Source organism: Triturus cristatus, chromosome 5_1 (assembly GCF_964204655.1).
Source record: "Triturus cristatus chromosome 5_1, aTriCri1.1, whole genome shotgun sequence".
Taxonomy (NCBI): domain Eukaryota; kingdom Metazoa; phylum Chordata; class Amphibia; order Caudata; family Salamandridae; genus Triturus; species Triturus cristatus.
This window is the reverse complement of record NC_140587.1, coordinates 315417694-315431603: the sequence shown is the minus strand read 5'-3', so window position 1 is coordinate 315431603 and position 13910 is coordinate 315417694. Positions and strand designations below refer to the sequence as shown.

The 13910-nt window shown below is 42.5% G+C and overlaps 1 protein-coding gene across 3 annotated transcripts in view; it reads left to right on the top strand.

Annotated features, from left to right (window-relative positions):
- The window catches only part of COL14A1 (collagen type XIV alpha 1 chain), a 513241-nt gene that overhangs the window by 78985 nt on the left and 420346 nt on the right, over window positions 1-13910 (top strand). For 2 of the 3 annotated variants that reach the window (XM_085605041.1, XM_085605042.1), the window contains exons 3-5: window positions 4695-4811; window positions 7120-7263; window positions 8048-8140. The exons of the other annotated variant lie outside the window; for it this stretch is intronic. In XM_085605041.1, the coding sequence (XP_085461167.1) occupies window positions 4695-4811; window positions 7120-7263; window positions 8048-8140 (354 nt within the window). The remainder of the gene's footprint in view (window positions 1-4694; window positions 4812-7119; window positions 7264-8047; window positions 8141-13910) is intronic. 3 annotated transcript variants of the gene reach the window in all.

The window sequence follows — 13910 nt, the reverse complement described above, 5'->3', positions numbered from 1 at the left end:
ATCTGTAAAGTTTAGGCCTTAATTGGAGAGGCACTTTTGCAGTTAATTTTGAACTACTCGCTGTCCCTCTTTTTCACAGGAAGTCTTTATTTATCTCGTTTGTGAAATACAGGACAACAGGCTTTTTACCTGTGACCATATGGCGCCTCAGCTAAATCATAAATTTGCTAAGTCATCTTTTCTGTCATCCAAGTCAGCATGAATGGGAATTTGTTCCGTCTAATCATGTCTAAACATAAACTGTTGCTATTAGGAGCAGCGGGAATCTGAAAGGAAACATGCTGTAAATCTTACTAAATTCAATCTAGGATCATAGGTTAGCAGCTATTTTCCTTTCAACCTTATCCATGGCTGCTACTTGGCATACCACTGACACCTATAGGATCTATGCATTAAGCCCTGTACGACTTACCTCTCGCACCATAGAGTACCCCCCAATTCCCCTTATTTCACTTAATGTGAACAAAGTGTGTACTTATCTGTATAGCTCATGCAGAGTGACGATTGGTCTGGATTTGGGGATGAAAGAGGTAGGATTGTTAGTTTGGCTCCAGATGAGCTCTAGTAGTAATAATGTCATAGCGTTCTCCTGTGGTACTTATAGGCAAGCAATATTAGGAGGGATGTGCAGAGGCCTATGTGAGATCTTTATTGAATTAATATGTAATTGTACTGTCACTGCCTATGTTATATTCATCGAATGCCCTGTGTCGAAACTTACCCTGTTGCTTTTTTGTTATTGTCTCTTAAATACCAATAAAATATGTTTTAAAAAAAATCCCTATCTGTGGCGAGATATTTTAATGCAGGAGTGGCAAAGCTGCTCTTTTGAATCAACCAATTATTGCACAAAACATAGACTATTGCTAGAGCCATTAGAACTGTATTTTGTGTCCCATCAACTTGACTGATAGCCCAGAAGGCAACAATATAACACAATTCGGCCACCTTGTCAGGTTGAAAATGTCCCTACAAAAGAACACGCCTCCCTTGGCTTGCCGCCGCTGTTAGACTGGCACATTGACTCTAACTCATACGGCTTTGGTTGAGAGCTTACCTGATTATCGTAGGGTGAGAATATACATGCCAACTTGAGTCCTTCTCTTGTGATTAAATCCCTAATGATCGAAGAATTCACAGAGTATCCTCTGGTGGAAACTACTATTTGCTATGGAAAACCACGACCACATGCTGTGCAGTCTGCCAGTCACTGTTTGCTCTCCAGGAAATCATTTAAGACCTATCTCTTTTGATCTCTTCCCATCTGAGCTATGCTATGTGAATGCTTGAGAACCTAGGATGGGCAGCGCTTTAAGGAATTAATGAGGATGATGCTAATGATGAGAAATGTCTGGTGGGCTTGGTTCACAGAAGCACCGCGGGTGCCACTCACACTGCCTTACTGTCCCTAGCACTCCCTGCATACAGCAGGGTCCATAGGAAGGCTGTTTTCAGTCTATATTCACCCATTGCTGTTATCTGACCCCATGACCTGTCTCATTCTCCTCTTTCCCCTCACTGGACCTCTTGGCTGGGTGAGCTGCCGATAAGGGTCATACCTCTTTTACTATGATGAAGTGTGATCCATTATGATTCAGATCTCCACATGCATTCCTCTTTTTGCTACCTCACCCTACAAATCCACTATACAGAAAAGGTGCTGAGCCAATGCCGTGGCTTTTCCTTTCAGTGTAGCCCACCTCACTCACACCCGTAACCATGGAACAATCTAGTGGACAGAACTCACTCATGTGCTCAATCCAGGGGCGATGGCCGGTTCTGATTGGTCACTGGGTAAACCTTACTGCTGGACATCAATCTACGTCTTCACATAAACCAATCTGACACCTCGGCAAACAGCCTTTTTGTCTGTCCGCTACATGCCCCGCTGCAGATTATTATTCATTTTTTGAAGAAGGGAGATTTTGTTCCAGAGAAAAAGGCAGTCTGCAGAAAGAAAGAAATCTGAACAGGTTGGTGTCCTTCAAAACTATCCATCTGGTGTTGTGTTGTGTTTGTCCAGATGTTAGGTTTAGCTGTCGTAGATGTGTATTCCCTCTGTGCCAATCATGTTTTCACATGTTGAACTTGCTGTGCCTGATGAAATATTTATTCAGTTAGTTCTTTTGACATGTAAATGATGTCTCAGTACAATATCAAAGTATAAAGAAGGCCAAGTGTTTGTAACCTTTGGCAGCAAACATACACAAGTGCATGTACAAACCATATTGGCAAAGAGAATAGGCTCTTTTTTGTGGTGTACAAACCCCCTTTGGTGAATGATGTTCATCCTTATTTATCTTGGACTAATTAAATCTTTGTTGGTTTATGGGTGCAGAACGTATAGGGTTTTATCTGAACTGGTGATGGTTCTTGGTTGCATGTGGTGTCTCCCAGGGCTCTGAACTGTGTCATTATGGACTTCTGCAACTTTAAAAATAATTAAATTGCAAAAGGTTTGCAATGCATGAAATTCCATAAGTGTATCGCTTTAAGCCTGAATCCTACAAATCTCCAGAGAAAGAAATCCTCAACACGTCGTTCTGGAATTCAAGAGTTTAATACTTGTAGCATTTGATCTGCCATCATAAGTTATAAACCAGTTTATCCTTGAGATAGGATATGGGTTGATTTTACCTCATTTTACAATGTGTGGAATACATTTAAAGCATCTCTTGCTAAAGAAAAAGTAAGCAATGGTGAACAGTTTGTAATTATCCCATCTAACAATTCCCATCCCAGAATGCTGCTGTCCTGACTCATTGCTAGGACGGCTACTGCCTAAATCATATCCCAGGATGCTGAAGCATGGATTGAGGGCCCAAACCCCTAACCAATGCTTGTCTGCCTACTGTACTCTTAAACTGTATCTTCGACCACGTTCGGTATGGAAAATAAAGCATGCTGAAATAGCTAACATTTTCTGCTCATCAAAAGTATCTTCATAAAATATTATACCTCACACCTACTAATTCACACAGCATTACATTGTGCTTGGAAAAATACCTGTTGTGTGGCTTTATTTATCTTCAATAGCAGGTGAGAACAGAAAGCCAACTTTAAGTCCCTATTCCCACAAGCTCCACAAAAAAATGTAGACTTCTACAAGGTTAAATTCTAATATGTACATATGACAGGCCCCTTGAGCTGAACCAAACAGACAACTTCTCTCACCATCCTCACCCCTCCCCCTGTGATCTTTCTCTGTGCATGATGTAGAATTGTTCCCTACTCTCTTGTGTGGGGTATCTTTGCTTCCCAGTCAGGGTTGCAGTATATATCACACACATTGGTACAGCTTAGTTACCAGAACTTCTTTTCTAGAGAAATTGTAAGTAACGGGGGACCTATTTAGAGTTAGAGTTGGGTTGTATTTAAAATAATATGGGGCATATTTGCAAGAAAAATGACGGCGCGCGGTGTTAGCCTTCTTGGGTCAAGGCTGCGCTCTGCCACTTTTGAAACGCAGGGCTGCACCGTATTTACAACAATACAGTGCTGCCCTGCATTTCCCCCTGCGCTGGCGCCAATTTCCACTACCTAGTGCCAACGTAGTCACGCTTGCACTGTAGGGTGCCTGCATTGTGGGAATGATTGTTTATGTGCGGGAAGGTGGCCCTCCCTGCACATAAACAATCATGCATGGCGTTTTGCTATTTTTATGTGTGCTGAACAATGCAGCACACATAGAAACAGAGAAAACGAGGAGAAATAAAGCATTTCTCGTTGTTGCACCATGTAAAGACCAGTTTCTTTTTGTCTCTATTGTGGCGCTGCCCCATATTTATATCACCCTTGTAAATATTGGCCAGTGTGAAAATCAATGGATTTTGCAGCGGAACACCCACCGCAACACCCATTGCCCACCCCTTTCACGCTAAGTATAGCGTGAAAGGGTGCCTTATTTACAGCGTTATGCCACGTTAAGTGGCTTAACGCTGCCTTGTAAATAAGGCGAAGCCCGCATTGCCACAGGAACATTGGGGAAAAAACGTTCCTGTGGGGACAGGGGCTTGTAAATATGCCCTATGAGTTCTAGAATAATTGTTGAATAAGAAGTTGAATCAACAGCGTAAAGGATTGCTCCCTGACATAAGAGGATTTCTTCATTACTACCCAACTCTCAATTAGGCCTTTACACAAATATACCTTTCAAAGCAACAGGGGAGAGTACTCCCTTAACCTATAGTAACACATACTTTACCACAAAGTATTCTTAACGTTTCCCCATGGTCCCCATACACATGAGAACTTACAGATCCTAAACCTTGCTTTTAGTGTTTTATGAGTTAGATTTGATTATTATCCAAAAATAGGAACATTTAGCCTTTGTGTGATCAAAAACATATAATGCTTATAAATTTCAAACAACATCCTCATGTACTAACAAATAAAAAACACCTTATATGTTTTGGTTTGCCTTATAGTATTCCTAACAGCTAACAACATATTGTATCTTGTTCAATGGTATTGTTTCTGTGGTTGTCTAAAATTGTATCAGCATGAAAGTGAATGCCTTTGGATTTTATAGTTGTGTCAATAACCAATATAACAATGTGCTGTCTCTCGTATTTTGAATAACTCATATTTTGCTAACATCATAGCATTTTGGGAATGTATCTGTGTTGTTACCATTTTTATCTCCATTATACTGTTATTGGATATGAAATAATGCAGTGTATTCTCTTTTATAGTACCAGCACCAACAAGATTGAAATTTAATGTTTTATCACAAGAAAGAATCCAAATTTCATGGAAAGCTCCGAAAGGGAAATTTGAGGGAATTAAGCTTCTGATTACACCGAAAGAAGGTATGAGCTTAATTGATAATTTCATGAAATCTAACCTTTTGCTCTATAAACTCTATTCATTGCTATCTAAAACCTTAATAAAATACTACTTTTTAGGTCCAGCCTGAGCAGCGCTAGGTTGCTCTGCTGGGCATGCTGTACTCGAGTATAGACTTGAAGCCCCGCCCACTCTCCGCCAATATTTGTCATTGGTATGTATCAATGTCCTTCGTAATGCTTGCTTCCGATTTGTTAATAGGCTTGTTAGTGCCTCCTTAGTACAGCCTTTTCTTCATTTGTTACCTCCCAGGAGGACTGCCCCTTTTACTTATGCTGTTACACGTTAGGTCTTATTTAGTCCGTAATCACTATTCTCTTGAATGAGTTTCTCCTACTGCAGGCACAACATGCTTTTCTGCAACATTCAGCGCGCCATGCGCACTTTCACTTTCCAAGCAGCCCGGGACAATGGCGGACGCTTATTTGAAATAAAATAGGTCTTGCATTTACAAGAGTTTGAGCTATTGGCATTGTAAATGACAATGTCTTTTATTTATGTGTTAATTATCAAAAACAGATAAATAGAAGGCATTGTCATTTACAATGCCAATAGCTTAAACTCTCGCAAATGCGAAACCTCTTGCATTGCAAATGCTTGTTATGTTTCCTATCACCCTTAATTCAACTCTACTAGAAATTCATTAGCTTCAAGCTATTTAGATATCATGTTAACCAACTGGTAGAGTAGAAGGCTCATTAATGTTGCTAAATTATCTGACCTGCCTGACACTAAGGTCTTGATTAATGAGTTTGGCGGTGTGGAGCGGGGCGACACGCCTCCGCCCTGCTTCCACACCGCCAAACTCCACTGCCGCCTGCCCACTGGATTACAAGTTGTAATCCGTGCGGGCGGTCATGCAGCGGCTGGCTCACGGTGCTGCCTTTTAAAGGCTTATAGGAGAGCCTTAGAAAGGCAGTGCCGTGGGACAGCCACAACGCGTTCCAGCACAGCATGGACTGCAAAGTACATGCCGTGCAGGAACTGGGGGTGCAAAAAGACAGGGGGACACACCATGTGCCCCGAGCACTGAGGCACCCCGAGCACTGAGGCACCAGGGGGTCCTGTAGGACCCCTTAATTTCCTCACTGCCAGTCTTTTCATGGTGGGCTCACCACCATGAAAAGGAGGGTAGTGTGGAAACTCATAATATGCTTGTAGGTGCAGCAGCTGCACGGTAGCATGTTGTGGTCTCAGATTGCTGCAAGACCCCCAGGCGGTAACAGTGGTCCTATTGCGGTCTGAGCGACAAAAGCCATAAAACTGCAGTCGGACCGCCGGTCTGGCGGTTGCTGCACCACCACTGTGGGTTTACCACCAAACTCATAATCAGGCCCCAAATCCTCATTATCAAACCAGTGGGTGGATCTCTAAAGCCGCTGACGGCCTATCAACCATTATGGAAAGACAAACTGAGTGGTTTGATCCATTGGCTGGTTTCACATTATAGTGGAGTATATTGGTCCGCAGCATTAAGTGTGCTGGATCACATCTGCATGGGGTTGTTGCCCACACCAATGCAGGTTGTTGCTCTCCATGCCACTGGAGTCAAGCTATCTTGGCTGATGAAACCAGTCCCAGGATGCTTGTTTCCAGTCCAGGGAGGACCCGGCTTGAGAGTTCGGGCTGGACTGTTCCCATTGGGCGCAGGGTCAAGACTGATTTGCATATGGCTGGGTCCAAACTGGAGCGGCATGGTGAGGAAAAAAATGATGGATTTAGGCCCAGATCTCTGTACTCCGGTGAATGTATGACATTGTTCTGCATTCTGTCCATCAATTGTTCTTTTTGCATTTGCCCACACAAATGCGGCATGACCATCGACTTTGACAGATCTGAATGCCAAAGTGATATTACAGAGGTGGCCCAGACAGGGTGCAGGATCCTGTGCTGGTTTAAGTCATGGTGGTTGTATTGGAGTAGCGGGCACAAATGGAGTTTCCCTACATCCAGGAAGCCCGCACTGCCTCCTCCACCGAGTGGTGGTATTTCTGTCCAATGCTGCAGTAATGGGGTCTACTTGCTGTCAATGCAATTAAATGGGGCAGAAAATATATTATTTTGGATTTCTTTTCATGTAAAAATGTATGAAAAAAAGCAATATGACATGGAAAATGTATGGTGACTTTAAGAACAAAGGCTGCTTCTATTTTCCTGCATTTGCTGGCACTTAACCTATACAAGGCTTTTAGGTACCGCACTCTGGGGTTTATTCTGTTTCATGCCTGTCGTTTTTTAAATGTTACTACAATTTCCTCTCTTGCTTTTTAGGTGGAAAAACAAACCAACTTACTCTCAAACCGAGTGCAACCAGGGCAATTATTCAAGACCTGGACCCCGACCAGAGCTACCTTGTGAAAGTTCTGGCCTTTAATGACGCCGGAGAGAGCAGGCAGACCCAGGGGCATTTCCGAAGTAGGTGGAGGTTGCTTGTGTGTTGGTTTGTGTGGGTGTCTAAGGTCGGTTTGCATGTGGTTTAGCGACCCTGGTTTCTATTTGCTTGTATCTGTGGCTTTTATCTGTCACCAAAGTCAATGTATCCACACAAAGTTTTAAAACAATGATAATATATTAAGGTTAGATATTTGGAACAAAATGTTCTAATAATTTAACACATTCTTAATTATAAACCACGTGAAATAACATATTGAAGAAAAACCTAGATAAATTCATGAGTATTACAGTATAGCAATCTGCATCTTTAAGGATCAATTTCTAGTCATTCTAAAACACACAGCCTCAGTTGGCCCTAGTTCCTGGTGCAAAAGTGACACTTCTCTGAGGACAATATTATATTTGACTGGTGTTCTGCATGTAGTTACTGAGCATGTACATCTTTATTTGATGATCCACGATTAAACCTAACGAGAGGTGTAGCAAGACTGCGGCAAAGGAATGGTGGGGCTGTACTGTGGGATTCATAGTCTGACACAGAGGTACTGTGGAGGAGAATTGGATACAGGGCTGCAGCAGAGAAGATGATGATGAAGCAAGTAAAAACTAAGAGTTCATAAGACAGCTTGTTTGTGTCACTATTTCCGAAAGAAATAATAAAAACCAATACTAGTCACGTGAAACAGAGGCTATACTCAGTCGATTAGCATTCTGTGGTCACTTTAACCCGGTGGGTCAGTGTTATATATAATATGTGTTAGCATACTTTACAATTCATGATTGATGAACTCGTTTCTTTTGTTAGTCAGGGATTTGGAAGACAAAAGAAAAGAGACGGCTCCAAAGAAACTGAAGGTCGATGAAACAGAACGAGGGAACAAGAGCCAGCCACAAGAAGGTCAGGTCTTTACTGATGATGTGTCCAGGTTGAACCAGCGTCCACTGGCACTAAGTGCTGCCTCTCGTAGGGACAGTCACAGTTTTTCTATGAGTGCTGGTTATCAAAAGCACATTGCTGGTACATTACAATGATCATGGCCAAGCATATGTTGGTGGGCACGTTGATGTATGTGGTGTTATGTTGGCAGCATCTGGAATGCTCGGTTCTGCCATTTATAAGGCCTCGTTGGACTCGATTTCTACGTGGTTCTGGAAGTTCCCACTGACCAGAGATCTAGGGTCAATGTGTTTTGTCAGTGTACATGGGTTTGCCCTGTGTAGTGTTTATTGGTGGTTCGTATTCTTCTGGTAGAATGATTATAATGTTCTGCTCCTGCAAGAGATCTCTGCAGTGTTTGTTGCCTGTAGGTGTGCTTGCTGCAATAGTTGACCACGTATTTCATTGAATGAAGGTGTGTGGTCGCCCAGCGCCTGCCCTCAGTTGCCTGTGTTTTTGTCAGCCAAGTTGCTTCTGTATCAAATAGTGCACATTCGCACGGTATATTCTCATTAACATTTTGGTTCTATGATGTGTGATTGGCTAAAAGGTGGGGTGCGCTGATGGAGCCCCACGCTTAGCCTGCTATATGATTTTGGTGCTGTGCCAAGAAGATGAGGGTTTGGTATGCTCTAAGATGTTCTCTTCACTGTGTGAGGTGTGAGTGTATCAAGAGAGCGATGGGCATGATGTGGGCTTTGATGCCATGTTGTGTGCATCAGGGTGTCGTGAGGGCTGTCCCTTCCAATATTTTGAGTCGAGATTATTGTGTTTACTTGTATGTCAACAATGCTGTTGTACACACTGTGACATTCTGCTCTGTAATATATATGTTTTTAATTTATGTCATACGTACTGTCTAATGTATTGTATTGGATAGTGCACTGTCCTATGTAAACAATGGAAGACAAGACCCTATTACCTTAATAAGGTGTTTGTGTTAAATTGCTCATTTGATTATTTCTCCTCAATACAATTTGTTGCAGTGTATTTTATGGTTTGCATGTTTGGTTATTGCATTGCACCATGTTATTACTTTAAAATGTTGTTGTTTAGCATGGAAAAACCAGAGTGGCTAAGTGATTCAGGGAGCTATAGGGAGATTTCCATGTTCCATGTCTCACGGGTGATAGTACACTGCGAACTCGGAGCATATTCATTTACAGAGATGCCAGTCGCACTCTTGTGGAGAAGTGGAGTGGAGAAGTGTGGCTCAATGGTGGAGAAGTATGGCTCAATGGTGGAGAAGTGTGGCTCAATGATTAGAGCGGCAGACCCTGATGCAGAGGTCTAGCCCGGGACCAGGGTTCAATTCCCCGCCTCGGCGGGTCTTGGGCTCAAAAATTCCACGGACATGATAATTCTCGCCTCGGTGCCTATTCCAATCATGGAGTCCCACTCTGCAACTCTGGGCAATAGCTTGCTTAATCTCCACAACGGCCCCCACAACGCTAAGGATGCCTGGCCTCCACCTTGGGGGTGCCCAGGAGTGGACGCCTCACAGGGAAAGCCAGGATGGGTTCCACAGCGGTATTCGTACAAGCGCCTTGAGACCCTTGCGGGTGAGTAGTGCGCTATACATTTTACATTTACTCTTCTGATGGTAACATTTACTGCAAAATCAAAACCAGAGTTATATCTATGGATATCTAAGAGATAGTCAAGTCCCAAGAATTCAATAGCTATATTACCGAATAGTGATCCCATGCATGGTCAGCCCAGATACGAATACATGGAGCACAGAGAGAAAATTAGATCCTAGAAGAAATCTAATGAGAAATGAGGAGTGAATAGTGGGAATTACCCACATTTCAGGTATACAGTTACAGCATTCAGGGAAAGAATACATCTGTGATGGTAACCCTGCTCAAACTATACAAAATACACATATTCACGCAGGCCCTGCACTGATTTTTACATGTTATCCAGTAGTTCCAGGCTTTTTTCCTGAGGAAAATTCCTCAAAGTTTGACTAGTTGCACTTTATACTCCAGTTTCCACCCAAAAATGTACAATGAGGCCTTTCAAAACTAGGACCTTAATATTGTTTATTCAGGTACTCTCACCATGAGTACGTATTTATGTCTTCACATCAAGCTGGTTAGCCTTGAATTTGGAAGAAAACCATGGGGAAGTGGCTGAATTTTCCCCTAGTTGGAAAATATATTTTTCCGGGGCAAATGTTATACCCTGGCTCATGCACACTCAGTTTCTTAATGCTTCTGTAAGCTTTCTTGTTGGTTACAATCTCACACTTCTGCCTTTCTCCCTACTATCATTCTTCCTTGACGGATTTTTCTTGGAGACATATTTAGTTTTTTGGACTGTAGAGATTCCAGTTCCACGCGTGCAGCCATTTAGAGAGGAGTAAACGCTGTTGAGATGGTGTGTTGATGCTAATCGAGTTATTGAAGTCGAACAGAGCAATTGAAGTTGAAAGTTTTGCTAGTAGGGAAATGTTCAATGCAAATAAGCGGCAAATGTTTCACAGTGAAACGGCCAGTGAATTTAGAGCGAATGGTAACCCTCTGAGGCCTCTAGTGAGTTTGCTACACTATTCTGCAGTAGTCTTTCCTCTATTTTCATAAAGGACGGCATTTTATAGTACTGTGGGAATTGTACTCCCTTCAATTATAACAAGCATTTGCAATGCAATAGGTCTCGCATTTGCGAGAGTTTGAGATATTTTTATTGTAAATGACATTGCCTTTTATTTATGTTTTGGTTTTTGAAACATAAATAAAAGCCATTGTCATTTACAATGCCAATAGGTCAAACTCGCGTAAATGTGAGACCTATTGCATTGCAAATGCTTGTTGTTACCGAAAAGCCCTTTCCACAGCGCATACTGGCTACTTTAACGTTACTCACAAAAACAAACAAGTACATGGCTTCGTGTTACCAAAAGCACAATGCTCCAGCACTGGAATTATAATCAACATAGTGGCAGAACTTGAATCCCAATGACAGGACTCATGAGGCCTCACAAGGAACATATTAACCTGTAATAATGTGCTAGAATCTGTTGGAGGAATATGGTTAAATACCAGTGTGCACACTGATGAGAGGCATGTGAGTCCAGGACAGTGTCTCCTATGAATCAGTAGTGCGGATCCTGAGTAACAGTCTCTTAATCATGAAGTTTTGCCATCTGCACTAGTCCTGTTATCATCAGCGCTATTCTTATTGTTGTCATCGGCACTAGTCTCGTTGTCATCAGCACTAGTCTCGTTGTCATCGGCACTAGTCTCATTGTTATCATCAGCGCTATTTTCGTTGTTGTCATTAGTATTGTCATCAGCACTAGTCTCATTGTTGTCATCAGCGCTATTCTCACTGTTCTCGTTAGCACTAGTCCCACTGTTATCATCAGAGCTATAGTCATTGTTATCATCAGTGCTATTCTCATTGTTGTCATGAGCACTAGTCCCATTGTTATCATCAGAGCTATTTTCGTTGTTATCATCACCATTAGTCCCGTTGTTATCATCAGTGCTATTCTCATTGTTGTCAGGAGCACTAATCCCATTGGTATCATCAGCGCTATTCTCATTGTTGTCATGGGCACTACTCCCATGGTTATCAGTGCTATTCTCATTGTTGTCGTGGGCACTAGTCCCATTGTTATCATCAGTGCTATTCTCATTGTTGGCATCGGCACTAGTCCCATTGTTATCATCAGTGCTATTCTCATTGTTTGCATCGGCACTAGTCCCATTGGTATCATCAGTGCTATTCTCATTGTTGGCATCGGCACTAGTCCCATTGGTATCATCAGCACTATTCTCATTGTTGGCATGGGCACTAGTCCCATGGTTATCAGTGCTGTTCTCATTGTTGGCATCCGCACTAGTCCCATTGGTATCATCAGCGTTATTCTCATTGATGTCATGGGCACTAGTCCCATTGGTATCATCAGTGCTATTCTCATTGTTGGCATTGGCACTAGTCCCATTGGTATCAGTGCTATTCTCATTGTTGGCATGGGCACTAGTCCCATGGTTATCAGTGCTATTCTCATTGCTGTCATGAGCACTAGTTCCATTGTTATCATCAGTGCTATTCTCATTGTTGGCATCGGCACTAGTCCCATTGCTATCGTCAGTGCTATTCTCATTGTTGGCATCGGCACTAGACCCAATTGTTATCATCAGTGCTATCCTCATTGTTGGCAGGAGCACTAGTCCCATTGTTATCATCAGTGCTATTCTCATTGTTGTCAGGAGCACTAGTCCCATTGGTATCATCAGCGCTATTCTCATTGTTGTCATGGGCACTACTCCCATGGTTATCAGTGCTATTCTCATTGTTGTCATGGGCACTAGTCCCATTGTTATCATCAGTGCTATTCTATTTGTTGGCATCGGCACTAGTCCCATTGTTATCATCAGTGCTATTCTCATTGTTGGCATCGGCACTAGTCTCATTGTTATCATCAGTGCTATTCTCATTGTTTGCATCGGCACTAGTCCCATTGGTATCATCAGTGCTATTCTCATTGTTGGCATCGGCACTAGTCCCATTGGTATCATCAGCACTATTCTCATTGTTGGCATGGGCACTAGTCCCATGGTTATCAGTGCTATTCTCATTGTTGGCATCCGTACTAGTGCCATTGGTATCATCAGCATTATTCTCATTGTTGTCATGGGCACTAGTCCCATTGGTATCATCAGTGCTATTCTCATTGTTGGCATCGGCACTAGTCCCATTGTTATCATCAGTGCTTTTCTCATTGTTGTCATGGGCACTAGTCCCATGGCTATCAGTGCTATTCTCATTGCTGTCATGAGCACTAGTCCCATTGTTATCATCAGTGCTATTCTCATTGTTGTCAGGAGCACTAGTCCCATTGGTATCATCAGCGCTATTCTCATTTTTGTCATGGGCACTAGTCCCATGGTCATCAGTGCTATTCTCATTGTTGGCATCGGCACTAGTCTCATTGTTATCATCAGTGCTATTCTCATTGTTGGCATCGGCACAAGTCCCATTGTTATCATCAGTGCTATTCTCATTGTCAGGAGCACTAGTCCCATTGGTATAATCAGTGCTATTCTCATTGTTTTCATGGGCACTAGTCCCATTGTTATCATCAGTGCTGTTCTCATTGTTGGCATCGGCACTAGTACCATTGTTATCATCAGTGCTGTTCTCATTGTTGGCATCGGCACTAGTCCCATTGTTATCATCAGTGCTATTCTCATTGTTGGCATTGGCACTAGTCCCATTGTTTTCATCAGTGCTGTTCTCATTGTTTGCATCAGCACTAGTCCCATTGTTATCATCAGTGCTATTCTCATTGTTGGCATAGGCACTAGTCCCATTGGTATCATCAGTGCTATTCTCATTTTTTTCATGGGCACTAGTCCCATTGGTATCATCAGCGCTATTCTCATTGTTGTCATGGGCACAAGTCCCATGGTTATCAATACTATTCTCATTGTTATCATCGGCACTAGTCCCATTGGTATCATCAGTGCTGTTCTCATTGTTGGCATCGGCACTAGTCCCATTGGTATCATCAGCGCTATTCTCATTTTTGGCATCGGCACTAGTCCCATTGGTATCATCAGCGCTATTCTCATTGTTGGCTTCCGGCACTAGTCCCATGGTTATCAGTGCTATTCTCATTGTTGGCATCGGCACTAGTCCCATTGTTATCATCAGTGCTATTCTCATTGTTGTCATGGGCACTAGTCCCATGGTTATCAGTGCTATTCTCATTGCT